This window comes from Heteronotia binoei, chromosome 2, assembly GCF_032191835.1.
Source record: "Heteronotia binoei isolate CCM8104 ecotype False Entrance Well chromosome 2, APGP_CSIRO_Hbin_v1, whole genome shotgun sequence".
Lineage (NCBI taxonomy): Eukaryota > Metazoa > Chordata > Lepidosauria > Squamata > Gekkonidae > Heteronotia > Heteronotia binoei.
In genome coordinates, this window is record NC_083224.1 from 122,710,900 (window position 1) to 122,733,933 (window position 23,034).

Consider the following 23,034-nt stretch of genomic DNA (forward strand, 5'->3'; position numbering starts at 1 on the left):
AGCCATGAAACTAGGCTGTAGTATAGGAGGAGAGGGATTTAACCCCCCCATATGCACACCTTTTAAAATTTGGAAATAGCCCTGCTTCCATAGTTGCTGCTTGCCCTTCTGGGGAAATCTTAGCAAACCTTTCTAGGGTGAGAGGAGAGTGTTATATTGGGTTAGTACATGGGGAAAGGCAAAATGCATTTTCCCTGATACTGTAGCCTGATCAGGATCGAGGCTATCTCTTCCAAAGGCCAGGGAAATCCTGATCAGGAATTCTGCACACCATGTTTACGTTGGCCCTTTGCTACTTTTGTGAAATAGTAAAACAAAAGTTGTGCATTTGACATGGTCTTGCTTGCCTCTTTTTAGATGGCAGAAGTTAAGCATATTGGCTGATAACCATCATTTGTTCTATTTAGGACTTGATTATCTCTTATAAAATTAGGTAACTTTAAAAATGTCTTTTTATTTCACAGATTGCTACTGCTCTGTGCATATTGCAATATCCAGGCCTCATTCTCATTGATTATGGACATTTTCAGTATCCTTCCATATGATGATGTGATAGCGGAATAACTACAAACTTGATGTTGTAACTCTACGCCAATCTACAATGAACACAGACATTGCCTGTAAAGATTTGTGTTTTGTATACTCCCCCATATGATTATACCTCTTAATATATATAACTGCAGAGTGATTTTATTTATGTAATCCATAATGATGTGTCTTTTTCATGAATTTTACTAATCCTATGAAAATCTTATATTTTCTACCAGCAGAAAGCTATGGATTTTTCCCATGTTCTTCACTCACCAGCAGTCCCTTCTGACTTCCAGAAACTTTATTCTTTGGGGCCATGGGTCCCGTATGGATGAATACCCATGCAGACTTGGTGGAGTGGGGGGGGCACTGATCTGGGAGATGGAAGGGGTGAAATTGTTCTCCTGTCTTGTGTGCTAGCAGAGCTGGCACTTGCAGAACAGAGAGAAAGGAGGCCCCCCCTTCCCATCTCTCCAGCACAACCCTTGGTCTGTGTGTCTGTTAATCTGAATGGTTCCTATAATACCAGAAATATTGCAGGATCCAATCTAGAGTTGTTACACAATCACAGTGATCTGTTCCTGTTACATGGATTGTGACAGCATGCACTCAGAGCCAAGACAGATCTGACAGTGGGCGGTGTGTGACTGTATTTTCCTAACATTTAATAGCTGCTTGTAGGAGCAGGAGTTCAACCATTCCATCTGCATGTGATTTTATTTACTGTCCCCATAGCTGTTGTTAGTTAGGGAAAGGAGTGGGGGAGATGAGAGAGGGAGGGTGCTGGTCTTTTCCCCTCCAAAACTAACAGTATGGGATGCAGTTAGGAAAGCCTTGAAGGGTTGAATATCTTCTCTGTCACCATACCTGTTCCTTATCTAAACAGAGATCCAGCATGGCTGTCTTTTAGAAATACTGAGAGGATCTGGTCAGGGATCTCCCAGTATCATGTCTGTTTTGGCCTTCTTTCAATGTGAAGTGGGTGGTATAAGCATGAATGCATTCACCCGTGCATGTGTATCACTTAATAACTGAAATGGGAATTGTGTATATTAAACACAGGAGACAGATGTTTGATATTGCCTGTCATTTTGTCAGAAATACAATTCAGTGGATCCAGTTTACATGCTCAGGAGTGAGCCGCCAAGTGATGTGTGTGTATATAGCAAGCCAGATGAAATGCCATTGTCATGACAGGCTGGAGCTGGGTGAGGGCAAGATTATGGATTTCAGGGTTGTTGGAATGCCCTCTAAGCTGTTCTTGTGAGATTGCTTCCCTTTGAGCTCCAGTAACAGGAGACAAACAATGTGGTTTCAGGCTCTGTCTTTTGGATCTGGAATACTAAATTAACCACTTTGAAGTCACATGGATTTCAACTGGAAAATTTAGCATGTGCTAAATCAGTAGCATCTTTAAATCAGTGGGCCTCAATGTTTTGGCTGGATCATATGGTCAGTTTATGGCATAGAAAATCCTTATTGGTGGTGAGCAGGAGATCATCTTGCTAAAGTATATCCTTGAGCATCTGGTTATTAATGGATTTGTCCTTAACATGAAAACCATATATAATTCTGTGAGCCTCGGCTTTGCTTTGTGGGGAGTGCTTTGCCTGTCTTATGATTTGGATCTTTTGGGCTCAATAGCATTTTGTTTAGCTATAAACTATAAACAAATGGAGCTCTATCATTCTTTGCCCTTCTTCTGCTACCTTCTGGGAAAGTGTTTCAAAAAGGGCCTGATGGGAACGGGGTGAGTATCCAGAAAATGGATCTGGAATGCACTTAGGCAGCCTTGCCTTGGGAATTTGTGCATGTCATTCATTTCTCAATTAAGCTTTTGGAGAAGAGATTCATGTCATTATAATTCTTCACTCCCCCTTCCCCCCAGTAGAACATGTTTCTCCTAAGTCATTAAATAACATACTAAATAGTTTTAAGAGTGTCCGTAGTGTATCAAAATACACACAACTATCTTTTCTCTTCAACACCTGTCATTAGTTAAGCGCAGGTCACAAATGGACATCCAGATTTAGAAGATAAAAAGTTTAGTGTGTCTTTTGACATTTAACAGTTTTCTTATCCCTGATCTTGACTGCTAGTAGATCTTTCACTTTTGGTTATTTATCGCATGTTCATGTACATGGTGTTAAGTCAGCCTTCAAGTCTGAAAATGCACAAACATTATTATTAGTTCCTTTCATATGACTTTTGCATTTTTTTCTTCAGGCTTGGATTATTTTCTTTTATATATTACAGATTACTGTTGTTAATTAAACTGGGTTCTATCGTAGTTGTTTCTTTTGCTTTCTGCTGGCTTCCATTTTGTACAGAAATGGAGCAAATCTTACAAGTACTTAGAAGACTCTTTCCAGTTGATCGAGGTTTGTTTGAGGTATGCCTCTTTTTTCCCCTCCCCTTCCAAGCTTCTTGTAAATGTTTTATATTTTTAGCTCCCTTGAGAAACCTTCAGTTTGACCCTTAGGGATTTCATGTGGAAGATACACCAGAGGGCTAGTAATATGATCTGCCTTCTCTGGCCGTCATTTCTTGCCAGTTATTTAATCCAGTATTTAACCCCTAGCTCAGCTGGTATCTTTCGGGATATTATATGAGTAGACAGCATTTATCCCATCGTCAGATCTATAGCTCAGACATTCAGTTTTCCATTCAAATAGATTCCGTAGTAATTAAGAGTGCCCTTGTGCTATTATCCTATCTAACATCTAAAAAAATGCATTAAATTCATTCTGGGTTTTCTTCTTTACTATTCCAAAATAGTCTTCAAATTGATTCTGTGGTGCTGCATACTTCAAAAGACACTGAAAGCCTTGGTTTGATATAACTTAAAATGTCAGCTTGCTTTGATGGAAGTAAAGTCCAGACCTGCTGAGAATAATGTAGAGTGGTTTGATTTACAAACATGACTGATCTGAACAAGGGAAAAATATTGGTAGAACTTGGTACCAAACTTATTTTTTAAAGTCCTGGTATCCACAGTAGCTGTGGTGCTAGCATGGTGAAAGAAAATATTAAGATCTTCTTCCTCACTTCTGTGTGTGAAGGGTAAACTTATATGGAAATTCATAAGCCAGAATTCTGTCGGCTATTTGGTGTTTGTGTTTATTTTACATATTGCTAGATTTTACTAATGAAGGCCTTTTTAAAAAATAATAAAGGAGCTCCATTCAGTTTATCCAGGATATCCCAAGAATTTGGGTCTAAAGTTAGCTGAAATATTTTTGGAGCTGACCAAGGGAGTGACTGATTTAGATATTAATCTGGATAAACTGAGAAACTGTCTATGTAAGCAATGCACAGTAAGTTTATACTGGGGTGCCTGTGACAGGGTCTTTGAATTGGTTCCCATTTACAGATATGCCTCCAAGTGCTGATAGTTGTAAAACCTTGCTGGCTATTAAGCAGGCATCTTATGTGTTTGTGGGTGCTGCCAAGCACTTGTCACCTTCAGCAGATTTGCAATGTGTGTTCTGTACACTTGCAAGTGAATAAGAAGGGACAGCTCAGTTGTTGGTAGTAGCTTTCTTGCTGTTATGTCTACACAGCTGTGATTCAAGCAGCTGTTTAGGGATGAGTTTCATGAGCATGCTAGCTGTGTGGTTACAAATTTAATTTGGAAAGTGATCCTAGCACAACTGCTAATGTCTTTAGACTTCTTGATTTATTAGGGGTTAACTCTGTCATTGCTAGCAACTAGCAAGCAGAGCTAAATATGTTCTAGTGATAGAATGTGGCAAAATATAACATGGCTTCACATTTGAAAAAAGGTTCATGTTTCTCATTTTTTAAAACTGAAAACTTCTGGGTATAGATGATTTTGTATTAGAATATTTACAGTGAGTGTCAGGAAATTTGCCTTTTTATCTAAGAAATGTGCTTTGTTAATTGAACACTTGATTTTAATCAGTGTGCACAATGATGAGTCAAGGTCACAGAAGTGCAGGTGTTGCACTTAAGCTTGGCATTAGATGTTCTTCTGGAGGGTCTTTGTCATTTATCATGTGAATAATGCCCATCAGAAAATAATGCAGCATTTAAAATATCTTTTCAGGATAAAGTTGCCAACATATGGTGCACCTTAAGTGTCCTTATCAAAATTAAGACAGTTCTTTCATCCCAAACACAGTTTAAACTGAGGTAAGTGAGAGCAGAAGTCCTAATTGACTTTCAGTTTGTTTGTATTACATTTTGGAATGATTTCAAAAGAGTATTTTAACATGTAATAAAGTAAGATTGGGACACCAGTTCACCATAAAACTGATTTAAATAGTATTAAGTTGCTGCTTTTTCTTTGTATTTTAACCATGAAGACAAGATATTAGGAGATAATTTGTTTGTGTTTTTAATTGTAGGAATGGGGTTTTTTGTGTGTGCGATCGTAGTATTTTTTTGTACATACTGGCCATGGGCCGCTAATAAATCTGACTCAGTAGTAATACTGAACTATATTTATAGGTGAATTCAAGTGTATCTAAATTAGTGTGTTTTTAATATGTTAAAGTTATTGTTTTGTTGTCTTACAGCTTTGCTTTAACATTTCTGAGCCTACTTCCCTGTTGTATTAAACTAACCCTGCAGCCTTCTCTAAAAGGATTTAAATATGCTTTGGTAAGTGTACAGCAAATTTTTCTATTTAAAGCATACGTTTTACAATAAGTACAAATCTTGCCAGTGAATGACCCTCTCCCCCCCCCCCCCCCCCATCATTCCTACTCTGCCTGTTTAAAGCGAAAAGCTTGGGGAGGGCAGAATAGAGAAAATAAAACAAGGAGACACATGAAAAAGGGAAGGGCAGTTCCATCCACTACAATCATTATGGATTCAGCCATTTGTGCTGTGGGACATGAAGTACTTCCCATGCTCTTGTATGCTAATACCACCTTGCCCTTTACATTGAAGTCTAGGAGGTCCTCTGATTTTCAAGTGACTAGGGTTCAGATTTCCAATTTGATAGGGCAATCTGTCTGGCCAATAGAGATGCCCTTGAAAACCACAAATAGTACTTTTAGGCATTCTCTATGTCAGAATAGATTATCCAATGTGAACCTGTTGAAAGTAAATGTCCCAGTCGTACTAATATTGCTCTCTCTTTATCTGTACAAAATGGAACTATTATTGGAAAGAACCAAAGAAGGTTCCCTGTAACCCACTGCATCTCTGAGCAATGACAGAATCAATCACAGTGGACCTCTGAATACTGTATTAGCCATAGCCTGAGGTCTGTGTGATTATGTTGCAGGAAGCATCCTGTGACTAGACTTTTTAGAAATTGCTCACCCTCCTCGTTCTGTGCCTGCTGGAGTCCAGCTGGGATTTGATGGCTTCTATTATGTGGGATCAAAATGTTACACCTAGATGTAATAGAGATAGGGCCTTTAATAGCAAGAATATACCTGAAAAGTCCAAAGCTGCACATGCTGTTGACCTGAATTGCAACATCATTTGGAACAAGAATTGCAGCGATTGCCTGCGGGGTAGAAGAAAGCAAGGCAGGCAGTTTTCTCTGCTCAGATATCTTCTGGTGGGTGTTGCCCACAAATTTTGAGACATTGTATGGTAATTGTGACCATATTTTTTCACATTACTAGATACCCATTATCACTTCTAGGTACTAGCCAAGGTACTTGGGTAGTACCTGCACAGGTACTAGCCAAGTTGAAGAGATGCACACCAACAGGTACTAGCCAAGTTGAAGAGATGCACACCAACATCTCCACAAGTAGATGCTGCATAGAGGCTGACCATTTTTAAGGTGCTCTTTCTCAGAATTGACCAAGTCTTGCTGCTCTATTGTCTGCATTTTCAAAGATTAGAAACGAGTAGTGTAGTATCTGTAGAAAAATATATGAATCATTTTGTCAATTCCAACTGAAACTTCTTTCCTTACTACATTCCTCCCACAAGAATTTGATAACCGTTTGACAGTTGGTTCATGTGCTGTAGACTAAACCATATTTTGTCTACTAAACACATGCTTGTGTATTGGTATGATGCTTATTTATTTTCATAATGTTCACTCTTCTCTGTAAATGCTCTGTCAGTGCAGTCCACCTAGTCATGTTGTTAGAGGCACAAATCAATAACCCATATTAAGGAAAATAACCCCACAATTGTCCCTGGGAATGAAGAGCACTAATTATGTGTTAGCGGTTATTTGGTAGCATAAGGTATCACAATCCAATTAGCAGCCCCATTGAAGCTTAGAATAATGCATGTGTTTACTTACCACTCCATAACCTGAGAAAGTATGAACACCCCCTCCACACTCAAATTGGGTAACCACCTATTTCAGACCTCTAGAGAGGAAAATAGGAGTGTTAGCAGAGATGTGTTTTAAATATTAGCCCAGTGGATCCACAAAAATACGAAGTGCATGGTGTGAACTAAAATGCTAAAAACATAAAGCAAACTATCCCATATTTAAATAGTCTTTAAGTCCTGGAAGTACAAAGGCATTCTCAATAGTTATATTTTGTGTGAGGACAGAGAAAGGACAAGAATGTTCTGTACAGATGCAGCATTAAAGAAAAGCCTGGAAGTAGCTGACCTCAGACTTTACTGGGAGGCATTCTGGCTATATCTACAAAAATGTTGACTACTGTTTGGATAACAGAAAGCAAATAAAACAAAAAGAATCCCATTAAAAGAAGGACCAGTTGCAATCCCAAGGTCAGGTCAGCTACAGAGTATAACAAAAACCTAATCATGCTCTCAGTCTGATATAGACAGGTAAAACATCTGTTCCCCTAACATCCTCTGTAACGCCTTTTATACACCACCTGTTAGAGACAAGTTAGAATGTAACTTGTAGTCTGGAGTACAAAAGTCAGTGAATTGATTAACAGCTTTCAAGGTATAGCATTCCTGTAAAAGTTAGAGTGTCTGCAGATCATACACTCTCCACATGATCCAGAATAGAGATGGGTGTGAACCAGGTCATGAGGCAGAATTAGGCAAGAACTTGGGCCAGTTCAGACCTTGGAACCAATGTCTGGGGAAAGTGCCTTCCTTGAACATTTACTGAATTTTTGGTCATTTCAGTTGTTTGGGGCCAACCATTTAAACCTAATAGAAGAATGGCACAGGGTCCACTGCTGAGTTATTAGGTTTAAATGGCTGTGAGCCATTTAATCCTTCAGTTTTGCTACCCTCTTCAAAGTAGCAGGGAGCAAAACCAAATGGTTAAATGGCTGTCAGCCATTTATACCTAACAGCTGAACAGTGTACGACCCACTACTCAGCTGTTAGGTTTACATGGCTGGCAGCCATTTGCCCCTTTCTGGGCAATCCCTAGCCCTCCCTCTCGGCCACAGCTGAGAGAAAGGGGGAAAAGAAGTCCTTTCCCAAGCAATCTCCTCCTCCTCCTGGCCCCAGTGACTTGTGACTAGGAGAAAGGTGGAAGGGAAGTCCCTTTCAGGGTGGTCCCCAGTCCCTTTCTCCCAGCCATGGCTTGCCACAGTTGGGAGAAGGGGAACTGAACTTGCTGGACCAGTTTGGGCAGGGCCTATTTAGGTCAATTCGGTGTTCATTTTGTGGGCTGCCCTGAACCCCAGACCTCCATTTTAGGTTTGTACCCATCACTAATCCAGAAGATCTCTTAATTTTTATTTATTTATACCTCACTTTACTTTGCAGTAGGGACCCAAAGCAACTTACATCATTGTCCTCTCCGACATTTTAGCCTCAGATCATTGTCCTCTCCTGCATTTTAGCCATGTGAGTTGGTTAGGGCGAGAGTCTCAGGAGCACAGTCACCCAGCATGCTTCCATGGCAGAGTGGGGATTTGAATCTGGTTCTCCAGATTCTGTTCTGACACTCTAACCACTATACCATGCTTGGCTACATATGTCAATCAATCAATCAATCAATCAATCAACATTTTATTTATATCCTGCCCTCCTCGCCGAAGCAAGCTCAGGGCGGCTAAACATTATATACTATGCTAATCAAAATTATTGAAATGTTTAAAATGCCTTCATAGCAAAATTTTGCCTGATGTATGCTAATAAGCTCTGATACACCCAGTGTCACTATGTACATGATACATATTTTGAAGTTTGTTTGTCATTACGTGGTGCAGCTTGGCCCAAAAGTCACAATCACCAGTATTTATAAAAGATGTACAATGTGCCTGCACATATCGTTTTAATTTTTAAAAATATGACTGTCAGATTTAATGAGCTGTTCTGCAGTAGTCACGAGAGGCTCATTAGTAATGCCCTGGTGAATGACCTGTGCCAGGAAATGGACAAAGGGAGTGCAACCCAATTTATTGTCCTGGACCTCAGAGGCTTTTGATGCCATTGATCATAGTATCCTTCAGCATTGTGTTTCAGGACTGGGTCTGGGAAGGATCATTTTGTGAAGATTTCAGTCCTGCCTTGAATGTAGGTTTCGGAGTGATGTGGGTGTGGGTGGGGCTGTGGCTCACCCCTTGTCCCCTGGCCTTTTGGGTACTGCAGGGTTCTATCTTGTCCCTCCTGCTTTTTAACATTGACTTGAAGCTGCTGGGAGAGGTCATCTGGAGATCTGGGCTGAGTTGCTTCTAATATTCACCTGACACTTAGCTCTGTTGTGCTTCTAGCAGATCCCAGAAATGCTGTGGAAACTGAACACGTGTCTGGAGACAGTTTTGAGATGTTGAAAGTCAATAAACTGAAATGCAGCAGAATGTTGAGTGGAGTGGGTCATAACAGCCATTTCACTCTAGTCTTGTTCCATTTATGCTGGCTCCTAATTTGTATGCACATTCAGTGGAAGGAACTGATATTGACATTTAAAGTTCTATTTGGCTTGGGGCCAGCATACATTAAGGGCCACTTTTTCCCATATGAACCCACCCATCCACTCAGGTCATGTTTGAGTGTTTTGGGTGCCCCTGCCATCTGGGCCCAAATTCACCTAGGCTGCATGCATGAATTTTTATGGATTTTTTTGGACTGTTGGCCAAATGTTGCATTTTATATATACATACAGTATGTTCAGTGACTTGCCTTTCAGTGTGCAGATATAAATACATTAGCTGCTGTTGCTGAACAAATATTAAAAATATTGACATGGTTGTGGAAATGAAAGCACCTTTGTTGCATCCTAATTAACACTGGTTAACTTTCTTTTTAAAAGGCTGCCTGTGCACTGTCCTTTTTTCTCTTCTCATTCCAAGTGCATGAAAAATCTATTCTTCTAGTGGCAATGTAAGTAGCATTTGGACACAGGAAATATTTTGTTCCTTACCTATTGGCATAGTGAATATCTATGTGTGATATGGGCCAATTTTTAAACAGCTATGCTTATTCAATGGGTCATGGAATTTCATTGAGAATAAGGCTTGAGCCCCTGAAGCAAGGGCACAACTTGCACTGTCCTTTAGGAGGGATTAGCGCATCCTTGTAATTCCAGAGTCTTTTTTTTAATCCAAAAATTGAGTATAAAATATTTAGAAGGTTGGAATAACTAGACATCTTTATAGCACTTCCTCAGAGAGTGTGTGTGAAAGAGCAGCTGGTATATGCCGCCCAAGGTGGTGACCTTTATGTCCTTGCCTTGTAAAACCAAACCCTGCTTTCAGAGTTGTTACAGAGTCCCCCTCAGGCTATGAAGTTCTTGCTTTGCTTTCACCAGCGTGGGAAAGTAGATCTGTAAGTAGAAAGGTTATTGAGAGGTGGAAGAAAAAACAACTAAAGTAGGTAGTTTTGTGATTTGTGCCAATTTTTGGAATACTGAATATGCGTTGACATCATACACTGTAGAACCACAAAGCCCCAGTGCCTGTATCACAGTTCTGTTGTCTGAGTTTTGGGGACTTTTTGGACTTCTTTTTTTGGTATTTTTGTATAATTTTGTGTGTACATGTGTGTCTGTTCCTGGAAGTCATATTGATCTCTGGTGACTGACCCCTACTGGGGGGCTGGAGGATATTCAGAGAGGTGGCTGAACAGAGCCTGCCCCTATCCTCCTGACTGGGTATTTCAGGGAAGTCTCCCCTCCAAGTACTAACCACAGTCAGCCCTACTTAGCTTCGGAGACCTGATGAGATCAGGCTTGCTTGGTCAGGGCACTTGTTTGAACTTTCCATTAACTCTCCATGACATAAATTCCGTTTCAAGATTGCTATTACATGTGATAAGCAGTGTGGCCACTGGTAGCAGTTGTATGAATAAAAAACTCTTCACTAATCCTAATAGGAAGATGCCCTAGTGGTCTTCTGTGGGGGCATATCCACTGTAAGACTTACTATAAGATGTATTGCAGCACTGTGAAAATCACCCTGATGCTCACCAGCTAAAACGTTACTTTGACAATGTATGTGTTTGTTTACCCTTAGACCAGTCTGCTTAGTTATAAATGAAATTCCTTTTATGTCGGCATGGTTTCTGCTTGTTTCAACATTCAGGTGAGTCTCGTTAGTATCTCTAAAGAATTATTTCCACATACCCATGAGAGGTGGTATAACCATCTTCAGTACCTGAAGGGCAGTCATATAGAGGGTGGTGCAGAGTTGTTTTCTGTTGCCCCAGGTCTGACCAGAACCAATGGGTTGAATTTAAATCAAGAGTTTTCAGCTAAACATTAGGAAGAAGTTCCTGACAGAGTGATTCCTCAGTGGAACAGGCTTCCTTGGGCAGTGGTATGCTCTCTTTCTTTGGAGGTTTTTAAACAGAGGCTAAGATGGCCATCTGACAGCAATGCTGATTCTGTGAACTTAGGCAGATCATGAGGAGAAGGGTTGCATCAGTGCATAGTTCCTGTGGCTCTTTCTTACATGCCTAGGGGAATGCTGATTGGCACTCTGGAGTCAGGAATTTTTCTCCAGGCCAATTTGGAGATTTTTGCTATCTTCTGGGCATGGAGCAGGGGTCACTATGTGTGTGTGGGGGGGAGGTATTTGTGAATTTCCTGCACAGTGCAGGGAGTTGGACTAGATGACCCTGGAGGTACCTTCCAACTGATTCTGTGATTCTATGATTCTAAGTTGCTGGCTGTGCAGTCTTGAGAGAACATACATTCATTTTTGTATTTCTCAATAGCATGCTCCCTCTTCTCCTAAAGGATGGCCTACTACATTCTTACTTTGTGACAACACTGGCCTTTCTTACCGCTTGTACAACTTCATTTTCAATATTTGAAAAAACTTCTGAAGATGATCTGCTGCTGAAATCATTTTCTACTTCTGTCAGGAAATACATTCCTTGGTTTAGAATATTTCCAAATGTTTTCAAGAATTCAGTAAGTAGTTTATAAAAAATGTCCCATCTTTTGTTCATTACTTCTCAAAGGAATACATGCTTTAATTCTGTTTCTGTATTTGAATGCAGCACAGGCCATCATATAGAGTTGCCAAGTATCCCTCCCATCTGGTTCTGCTGTTGCTATAAAGCCCACTTTGTAAAATCTGTTGCTGGAAAATTTGGTAGAAAGAAGCACTTCATAATTATAACCATTAAAAATGATAACATGGAATCCACCATTATGCAATATCATCCCGACCCCTCACTGAAAAGAACAACTTTTGTGCACAACAGATATTAGATATCCTTTGCTGTCATAGGCTTTGTTGTTACTTAATGTTATTGTTCACATCAACCCTGGCAACTAGAACATAAGATGTCATGTTAGAGACACATTGTATTTGCTGAAATATCCTCCATAAGGATGATGAAAACAGAGCGCCTAAGCAATGAAACTACTTATTGGACATTGTAAATCAGTGGTAACCAGTCTACCTTTTTTTCCTCCTTTCCTTTCAGTTCCTTGTCTCAATAACTCTGATGGGCATCCTGACTTTAATGAGCGCTACACTGGATCCTCCACAAAGGCTCCCAGATTTATTTCCAGTAGCTGTCTCAGCTGTATCCTGCTTACACTTTCTGTTCTTCTTGCTGTATTTTAATGTCATTGCAATATGGGAATTGAGAGATGGCCAAAACCAGAAAAAATCCAATTAGTTCCAAATGCCAACCCAACGCATTAAAATTGTCAAGAAGCATACACCTCCTTTATTTTTTCTAGTGATATAAATTGTATATAATTTGAGGCATTTCATGTGTTTCACGTTTCCTGGAGATGACCAGACAAATGTTTACATGTCAATTGTCCTGTCTCTAAACTGTCAGTAGATGTTACTGGTGTGTTTGAAATTGACTTTATGTATGCAATAAAAGCCGTAATTGCAGATGTGTTGTGCAAAATGAAAAGGCTACTTCTGCCCTGAAAATCATTAAGGATGACTCAGCAACTTGTACCATTTTTAAAAAAATAAAATCTCCCAAATTAATTTAATAGTATTAATATCAATGTAATGTACTTCCAGAAATGAAATGTGTCACAGATACAAAACTATATGTTACAGCAGTAACTCATGTCTGTTGCTATTAAATGCTGCCTCTTATAGCCTATTTGATTACAAACATTAAACTGCCTTGTACAATATTTCACTAAACTCCATATGATATGCTTAAAATCATCAAGGCCACTGCACTAATATTCATGACTTGGTGTCATGGTTCATGCTCACATGACAGTCTTATTTCAGCATTAACCTCTATACTAGCTGAAGTCCATAACAAGAGTTCCAAGGTGCAGTGATGGCTAACGTTATTTTTCATATATATATCCTCATGTAAACTGCACAGTGATGGAGAGCTACAAATTTTATAGGCAAAATAAAATGATCAGTCTTTGCATATATTTTGTTCTAATTCAGCACTTCAGCAGGAATGTATAAGCAGCAAATCACCAAGAAACTCTGAAATCCATCTTTTTGTAGCACTTTTTTTTGTAATAGCCTTGAAATTCCATAGTGCCTCCAATTCAAATGGTGCACTTTGCAAATGAAGTTGATGCAAAATGTTCAGTCTAGTTTTTGAATTCTTTGGTGTTTTATGGCTATCTCCATGCCTGTATGTCTTGAAGGGTGGTGGTGAAGGTGTACTGAAAACACATATATGACATATGAAAAATTAGGCAAAGTTCTGGCAGCTACTTACGGAAGAATGGAAGCAGCTTGGCATTTCTACTCCATATATGCATCCTCATCAGGCACAGGTATAACTGACTTCTTGTTCCTAGTCCCAGCCATCCATGTTCAATATATCTTATGCAGTAATTTTAAATATAACATTCAGCTTGCCTTTAGGACTGGTCATGATTGATTAGTTGAATAATCTTAGCACCCTATTAAGCATGCAAAAGTGTTCAACACTTCTTTATCAAAATGATAATTGTTGAAAGTAAAAATGCCATGGATCAGGCTTACTTTCTTACATTAAAGTGGAAGAAACCCTGTTCCAAGGAAACTTTATGTTGGGAACCACCACTTGTGCCCCCAGAAGTATAAGCTTCTGTACACTATAATATCTATCATGAAATATTCAGCAAAGGTGCCTCACAGATAACAGAAAGGCAATATAAACATTCACACATTACATTTCCAAAAAGCACATTAAGACAGGGGAAGGTAGCATTCTTTAGAGATCTTTAGACTCTAGCTGTCATCTAAAAGTTGACATTAAAAGCCTATTTAAAAATATTTCCTTAAATACTGCTTAGGAACAATTTTGCTTTCCCTCCTTTATGGTGGGTTGCACTGAGGCACAGGTGCCATGGCCATGAGGAGTAACTCTGTTCCAGCACAGGGCACAGCTCAGCATTACAGTGGGTGCCTTAAACCTCAACTCTTTATTTTATTTATAGACTGCCTTTGTTGCTAAGACTCAAGGCAAATTACAAAATATAAAAATGATGCAATCAGCATGAAACATCAGTAAATAAAAGGGTAAAGATTACAGAATTAGAAATCAATTTGAACAACCAAATAGTCTAACTCATGGGATATAGTGCAGAAAGTGGACTACAAATAGCATAGTATTTTTACTCTGGTTTAAAAAAGGCAGTGAGAGTGACCCCTTACTGGTATTAAGGCATGCACAATATAGTATCCATGGCATCTTGGGAAAGATAATCCCTATTCTACCCAAATCCAGATTGGTAAAATACTTCTGAGAAGCTATAGCACTGAAAGAATTTTTTTTAAGGAGTGTGAAACAGCCACCCATGATGACAGGGCAAGCGTCTCAAATTTCCATTACCCTTCCCTTTTTGCAGGCATGAGAAGACCAGAGCAAGTGTTCCCCAGCATATAAAAACATTAGTTTTATATGTATCTCTTTTCTTTGTCCTTCAGATGGCCTTCAGGAGTGATAAACTGAGAGCTACATGATCTACCTTATGCAGAACTAGGAAATGGTTCTTAATAGACTCAGCTGTTCTCAAAAGAGGAAAAGCTTAGTATACGAGGTCAAGAGACAGTAGCTGCTTCAATCGGCTTAGGCTGCAGCCTTATGCTCACCTACCAGGGGATAAGTCCCATTTAAATTAATTGAACCTTCTTGTAAAGAAATATGGTTAGGGTTGTGCTGTTAACCACATAAAGAATGGAAGTGGCAGTTCTTTCATCATATACACTGCTGTAGGCCTGTGTGAGGTTTTGATTCTACATCAATGTAAAACCTGGTTTTCTTGCTTTGGAAATGATACGTTGAATACAAAGGGTCCCGTGATTTCTGCAGGTGTCTGTCTACTTAAAGTTACAGCCTGTTGTGCAGAATCCTACATTGTCCCCTGAAGTCCCTGGATCTCGAGGAGCAGCTTTTAAAGTGTAGTAAGGCAGTGGTAGCAAGGAGCCATATGCAGTTCTTTGGATCCAATACATGTATGCATGCATTAACCTCAGTAAAATCAGTAATCTTTTAATTGTAGACTTAAACTTCAGTCATTGAATTGATAGAGCGATATTAAATTTAATTATCTTTTCATTGGAAAAGAATCTTTTAGATATGGGAGATCCAGTTCTGATTTACAATTCTGACACAGAAACTCAGTTGACCTCAGGCCAATAACCCAGTGCTAGCCTAACTTACCTCACAGGGTTGTTGTGAAGATAAAATGGATGAAAAGAGAATGATGTAAGCTACATTGGGTTCCCCTTGTGAATAAAGATGGAGTATAAATGAAATAATATAGCTGAAGATGGGGGGGGGGGTAGACAAAAGGTTGGTTGGTGAATGGGTTGGAATGAGAGAAGGAAAAAGCTAAGGAGACTTTTAGGAAATGGTGGAGGAAAAAATGAAATCCTCCACCCCCAGCTCCTTGCCAGTATATGTAATTCTCAACTTGGTCAAAACTGTGGAGATTACACACAAAAAAATCAACAGGTTTAGGCTGCAGCCTTATGCTTACCTACTAGGGAATATATATAACATGTGTGCACGTGGAGAGAGAGAGGCCAGCAGCTTCAAGAAACATTGTCAGTGGCCATTGTTAGGCAACCACACAGTATTGCCAGCCTTTAAACCTTGGTTTTTGGCAGTAAAAGGCAAGGGAAAAGGGCAGAGCATTTTCCAGGGCTGTTTGGGCCTCTGTAGGAGTCATAAGAACATAAGTAGAGCCCTGTTGTGTCAGACTTAATGGCCCATCTAGTCCAGCATCTGTCCCACAGTCTGTATGTAACCAGTTACTCTGGAGAGCCTACAGTGGCATAGAGGTCAATGCAGGTGTGTCAAACATCTGGCCCACAGGCCAGAACCGGCCTGCCCAGGGCTTTGATCAGGCCCAAGGGGCTTTTTTCTCTCCCCCCTCCTGTCCTTACCCTTTGAAGTTCCCAGGCTGAGTCTCTTAGAGTTTCCAGGCTCTTTGAAGCACCAAGGCTGAGTCTCTTTCAGTTTCAACCTGGGAGCTTCAAAGGCTTTTTGAAGCTTTGAGGCTGAGTCTCAGTTCCCAGGCTCTTCCTGCCTTTCTTTGCTGACTATTGCAAGGAAAACTTGGGGTGAATTTGAAGGTCCATTTTCCTTGCAACTTTGTGAAATGCAATGGTTTCAGATGGAGTGGAGATGGTTACATTTTCAGCATTTCTATAGCCAGCTGAAACTCATGTGTCCTGGAGTTGCATCCTTGCAAACAAAAGTTTGATGCTGAATGGTTTATCTCTGCTGAATGGATCTAACCTAATGAGTACTGTAATGTGGGAACCCACAGACAAAGGGGGATATTATACTGGAAAGCTATTAATCTGAGTAGACTGGGGCGGGAAAGGGGGGGGGGAGAAGCTTACAATGCCATTTCATTGTTTCCACAGAGTTAGAGCCTTGTGCTTTTTCTTGATGTTTTATTTTAAAAATTGCACTGCCAAATTCCACTGTTCCCCCACCTTTCCATTTTAAACAAAATATTGCAAGAGTTTTAAGTATGTTTGTATTTTAAGTTAAAAATAATATATTTAGATGGTCCCGTGCATGGTACTGGTAGCAATCTGAGAATGCTACCTTTGATGTCCTGGCCTTTAACTTTCTGCCTAGTAACCTATTTTTTCCTCCAGGACCACATAACCACATTTCTCAATGTTGGTGCCATGACCACTGTCAACCTATTTAGACAGCAGTCCAGGAGACACTGGTTCTCTGTGTGCCAGGGTTGCAGCTCTGGCTTCAGACACAGCTGGGCTTCCCTGGTCCTGCATCACCTCCCCAGCCTCCTGTAACAACATGGCGGCAGGACGCCACTCTGCCCTTGCCAGGGACCTAGCCCAGCAGCTTTTTGAGGCAGCTCTGGGTCCGGTGCTATGGTGCGGGCACACCTCCTCTTCAGCCATCTGCCCACTGCAGGACTCCGGCTTGCTCGCCTCTTTCTCTAGTGGGTTTTCAGAGTGCAGGGTCATTCGGCTTGCTCGAGTGGGGGGAGGGTTATGGTATAAGTCCCAGCTGGGATTGGGAAGGACAAGCCAGCCAGCCTGCCTGCCCACCCCCCCGAAGCCAGGTGCATTGGGCTGCCACTTCATGGACTGTTGCCTCCTCCTCCCACCCAGCCCCTTATCCATCCACAACTGTGCATAGTGAAGAGACTTACTTTCTCTCCCCAGGAGCCACACAGGACACAGACTGGGTGGCTATGGTGCTTTTGAGGGATGCTACTTTGTTGCTGGCTGTCCCAGCATGGCTGTCTTCATTGGGGACTTCACAAAGTGAGGGTGGGGGGGCTATGGTTTCTGTGGCAGCTTTGTCCAGTTTAGATGCTTAGACTCAATTCACAATGCTGTGAGTAATTGGGAGAGGGTCCAATTTGTGTGGCAGAGAATACAGCTTCTGAGTGGTATATGTATAATAATACTAATAAAAGAGGGAAATGGGAAAAGCTCAAATCTAGCGAGCTCAGCTGGATGGGAACAAGCAAGCAAGCCTCAATGTGTATTTGAGATTGAACCAGTAGTCTGAAAGACTCTTTAAAAAGTTTCTGGACCTCAAGAGAAAAGCAAAGTCTTCAACCCCTACCCCCCTCAGAGATAAGGGAGAGGGCAAGTTGTTAAGAAATGGACTTTGAAAGAAACATATTGCTTGAAACTTTACACAAGATGATGAAACAGAGGTGATCTGAAAAACAGCTTTGAGCATAAACTTGAATTAGTGTCAGTCTCTTTGTATCCTTTATTTTGAGCTGATTGTGCTGCTCTGTTTAAATAAACTTCCTTGTATTACATAGAAAAAGGACATTAAGCTTTCATGTATTAACAATTAACATTACAAGCCAGCAAGATCTGCACTTCCAGTGATGTCAGGGGATGTGGTATAATATGCTAATAAGTTCCCACTGGACTTTTTCTACAAAAAATACCTGCTTATGGCACTGCCTGCAAACCTGGATAGCCCCACTTTCCTGCTGGCTTTAATTGGTTTGGTTGTTAAAAGGTGTTAAATAGGGTGCTTATTTGAAATGATAGGTTTCCATGCAGGAAGAATAACGTGGTTCACTGTCTTCCTTGCTGCTGTGGAGCTTGCATGCCCTTCTTCAGGAAATTTAGATTATAGGGATTATCTCCTGCTCCCCCTTGACATAAAAACATAAGAGAAGCCATGTTGGACCAGGCCAGTGGCCCATCCAGTCCAACACTGTGCCATACAGTGGTAAAAAACAAAACACCAGGTGCAATCAGGAGGTCCATCAGTGGGGCCAGGACACTAGAAGCCCTCCCACTGTTGCCCCCCTCAAAGCATACAGAGCATCACTGCCCCAGAGAGCTCCATCAATATGCTGTGGCTAATAGCTACTGATGGACGTCTGCTCCATGTTTATGCAATCACCTCTTGAAGCTGTCCATGGTTGTAGCCTCCACTACCTCCCGTGGCAGTGAATTCCATGTGTTAATTGCCCTTTGGGTGAAAAAGGACTTCTTTTTATCCATTCTAACCTGACTGCTGAGCAATTTCATTGAGTGTCCACGAGTTATTGTATTGTGAGAAAGGGAGAAAAGTACTTCCTTCTCTACCTCATGCATAATCTTGTAAACCTTTATCATGTCACCCCTCAGTCGACATTTCTCCAAGCTAAAATGTCCCAAGCATTTTAACCTTTCTTCATAGGGAAAGTGTTCCAATCTTTTAATCATTCTAATTGCCCTTTTCTGGACTTTTCCCAATGCTATAATATCCTTTTTGAGGTGTGGTGGCCAGAATTGTACACAGTACTCCAAATGATGAACTCCCAAGCTCAACTCCCCTGTTAGAAGCCCTGTTTGAAAGCACAAGATGCAAGCCCCCAGGAAATATGTGTGCCTTCTTAGAGTCAGACCTTTACTGATTAATTGGGGCCCAGCCTGCCAGCAACCACTGGCCAACTTTTATGACTCATCCAGACCTGGCTGCTTGTTACTGTTCAACAGCAGCCACCCGATGAAAGCCAGTGTAATGTAGTGCTTAGAAATTTCTAATCCTCACTATGCTATGAAAGCTGATTTGGTGAACTTGGGTCAGTCACACACAGTCTCTAACCTACTTCCTAGGGTTGTTGTGAGGATAAAATGATGTAAGCTGCTTTGACTCACCATTGTGGAGAAAGGCAGCATATAAAATAAGTAAGTAAATTATATAGCTGAAGATAAGGGGCAGATAACAGTTGGTGAGTAAGCAGGTGGGAAAGGGAAATGGCTGCAGGCAATGGTGAGGATATGGGGGCTGCCAGGAGGAGGAAATATTGTGAAGATTGGGATATAGGGGAAAGAGAGGAACCCCTTGCAAATCTGTGTGGATTCCCCAGCCTGGTGGCCAAAAATTTTCCTAGAAAGAGGTTTCCAGGGGACAGGAAAGCTGAAGACAGGGAAGGGAGGAGATAGCTTGGATAGTGGAAAGGAAAGAAAGAAGGGAGAGGCTATGGGGGATTTTAGGGAAGAGACAGAGTAAACAGTGCGGAAAGGGGAAATGAAATACCCCCTGCACTCCTTGAGTTCCCGCTTGTACTATTCTGATTCCAAGATTATCTCACAATTATTTTGAATGAATAGCTCTCAGTATACACTGTAAGTAGTTTTACCAGCTCTCATGTCTATAATTACCAGCGAACAAAAATGTTAATCTTTTTAGTGCTGAATTTAAAAACTATTACAACACCATACTGAATGGGTCTACTCAGTAGTAAGACCCACTATATTTAATGGCACTTGCTTCCAAGTAAATCTGCACAGAACTGCCAAGTTGGACATTTTTAGTTTTCTAGTGATGGAAAATGAGACTTCTATGATATTTTCTTAAGTTAAGGCATGGTAGTAACTAAAAAGGACACTGGAAATGCTCCATTTGACATAAAGCAAATGGTGCTGGCCAAAGAGCTACTTGTGTTGCTGAGTGTTGATAAGATGCATAAACAATGCTCCACAAATTGGCAAGCAATCTTCATTGTTTGCAGTAAAACTGGCATGCCTTCAGAGGGAACCTGGAGCATATAATTGCTGTGAAATTTTCAGTTTGTTTGAAGTCCTGGGAAATAGTGCCCATCTCTAAGAGGAGCTCTGCTTCCCAAGTATGAGGCAAAGCTCATTGAAGCATTTTCCAAGGTAGTGCAAGAACTGGGCTTTGTAGCTACACAGAAGTAATTTGACTTGTGCCATTATCCATTTGCATAAGAGAGATATGGATGAGTATACTATTTACATTGAGATTATCTGGTTCTGCAGATTGTAAAGTTTAAATTAGATGCAAGAAACTGTATCTACATGTGCACCTGCCTAGTTCACTGAGGAATCCTTAGCTGGTATTTGTGGGGAGATAGATTTACAGTGTTTCTTTTCAGCCTTTTGAGTAGGATTGAGCAGTTGCAGAATCTTACACCAGGGTGAATTATTCTCCAGTTAAGGTCTGGGTTGGTTAAAAGCAATTCAACAACAATTATACACTGTTTCCATTTCACACACTGTTCAAAACTACATGATCATTATGCATCTAAAAAGAGATATTACACTTTCTTTAAAGTACGGTTACATAGTGGATGTTAAAAATGCCTCTCAGATTTATTTTAGTTCACAATTTTATAGTAGGAAAGGACCTGAATGAGCTCAATAATCAAGAAAGGAAATTCAACTTTGTATAATCAAAGAAAAAACATTAGGAATAGCTGACTAGTTGCAACTCCTTAAGAACCAATCAGAAAGATTCAACCACAAAGTACATTTGGTATCTGCAGATACAGATTTATGATTAAAATTATGTTTTTAACGCTGATTTGGAAAGCTGGAGGTGGTTTTTTTTCTAAGTGGAGATGTACTCTCTTGTACAGAGAGCTGAAATAAACTTTTAACTAACAATTTATCACATGTGAACATAAGAACATAAGAGAAGCCATGTTGGATCAGGCCAACATGGAGAGCCAGTTTGGTGTAGTGGTTAAGTGTGCGGACTCTTATCTGGGAGAACCGGGTTTGATTCCCCACTCCTCCACTTGCACCTGCTGGAATGGCCTTGGGTCAGCCATAGCTCTGGCAGAGGTTGTCCTTGAAAGGGCAGCTGCTGTGAGAGCCCTCTCCAGCCCCACCCAACTCACAGGGTGTTTGTTGTGGGGGAGGAAGGTAAAGGAGATTGTGAGCCGCTCTGAGACTCTTCGGAGTGGAGGGCGGGATATAAATCCAATATCATCATCATCTTCTTCTTCTTCTTCTTCTTCTTCTTCTTCTTCTTCTTCTTCTTCTTCTTCTTCTTCTTCTTCTTCTTCTTCTTCTTCTTCTTCTTCTTCTTCTTCTTCTTCTTCTTCTTCTTCTTCTTCTTCTTCTTCCTCCTCCTCCTCCTCCTCCTCCTCCTCCTCCTCCTCCTCCTCCTCCAATGGCCCATCCAGTCCAACACTCTGTGTCACACAGTGGCAAAATATATATATATATATATATATATATATATACACACACACACAAACACACACACTGTGGCTAATAGCCACTGATGGACCTCTGCTCCATATTTTTATCTAACCCCCTCTTGAAGCTGTCTATGCTTGTAGCCACCACCACCTCCTGTGGCAGTGAATTCCACATGTTAATCACCCTTTGGGTGAAGAAGTACTTCCTTTTATCTGTTTTAACCTGACTGCTCAGCAATTTCATCGAATGCTCACGAGTTCTTGTATTGTGAGAAAGGGAGAAAGATACTTTTTTCTCTACTTTCTTCATCCCATGCATTATCTTGTAAACCTCTATCATGTCACCCCGCAGTCGATGTTTCTCCAAGCTAAAGAGCCCCAAGCGTTTTAACCTTTCTTCATAGGGAAAGTGTTCCAAACCTTTAATCATTCTAGTTGCCCTTTTCTGCACTTTTTCCAATGCTATATCCTTTTTGAGGTGCGGTGACCAGAACTGCACGCAGTATTCCAAATGAGACCGCACCATCGATTTATACAGGGGCATTATTATAATGGCTGATTTCTTTTCAAATCCCTTCCTAATAATTCCCAGCATGGCGTTGGCCTTTTTTATTGCAATCGCACACTGTCTTGACATTTTCAGTGAGTTATCTACCACGATCCCAAGATCTCTCTGTCAGTCTCTGACAGTTCACACCCCATTAACTTGTATTTGTAACTGGGATTCTTGGCCCCAATGTGCATTACTTTGCACTTGGCCACATTAAACCTCATCCGCCACGTTGACGCCCACTCACCCAGCCTCAACAGATCCCTTTGGAGTGCCTCACATTCCTCTCTGGTTCTCACCACCCTGAACAATTTAGTGTCATCTGCAAACTTGCCCACTTCACTGCTCACTCCCAACTCCAAATCATTTATGAACAAGTTAAAGAGCATGGGACCTAGTACTGATCCCTGCGGCACCCCACTGCTTACCGTCCTCCACTGCGAAGACTGCCCATTTATACTCACTCTTTGCTTCCTATTAATTAGCCAGTTTTTGATCCACAAGAGGACCTGTCCTTTTACTCCATGACTCTCGAGCTTTCTAAGGAGCCTTTGATGAGGAACTTTATCAAAAGCTTTCTGGAAGTCAAGATAAACAACATCTATTGGGTCCGCTTTCTCCACATGTTTGTTCACCCCCTCAAAGAAATGCAACAGGTTAGTGAGGCAAGATCTTCCCTTACAGAACCCATGCTGAGTCTTCCTCAATAACCCATGTTCATCAATGTGCCTACTCATTCTATCCTTGATAATGGTTTCTACCAAATTTCCCG

General features: G+C 40.8%; 2 protein-coding genes across 3 annotated transcripts in view; one reads left to right on the forward strand and one right to left on the reverse strand.

Moving 5' to 3' along the window:
• The window catches only part of ALG6 (ALG6 alpha-1,3-glucosyltransferase), a 31,798-nt gene extending 18,819 nt beyond the window's left edge, over positions 1–12,979 (forward strand). For both annotated transcript variants that reach the window (XM_060231935.1, XM_060231936.1), the window contains 9 exons: positions 465–529; positions 2,096–2,281; positions 2,788–2,923; positions 4,601–4,686; positions 5,073–5,157; positions 9,674–9,744; positions 10,875–10,943; positions 11,578–11,776; positions 12,298–12,979. In XM_060231935.1, the coding sequence (XP_060087918.1) occupies positions 465–529; positions 2,096–2,281; positions 2,788–2,923; positions 4,601–4,686; positions 5,073–5,157; positions 9,674–9,744; positions 10,875–10,943; positions 11,578–11,776; positions 12,298–12,495 (1,095 nt within the window). In that variant the 3' untranslated portion in view covers positions 12,496–12,979. The remainder of the gene's footprint in view (positions 1–464; positions 530–2,095; positions 2,282–2,787; positions 2,924–4,600; positions 4,687–5,072; positions 5,158–9,673; positions 9,745–10,874; positions 10,944–11,577; positions 11,777–12,297) is intronic.
• Positions 9,856–23,034, reverse strand: part of ITGB3BP (integrin subunit beta 3 binding protein) — a 70,661-nt gene continuing 57,482 nt past the window's right edge. Inside the window, exon 9 of the mRNA XM_060231939.1 lies at positions 9,856–10,186. The gene's annotated coding sequence lies outside the window, so the exon portion shown is untranslated. The remainder of the gene's footprint in view (positions 10,187–23,034) is intronic.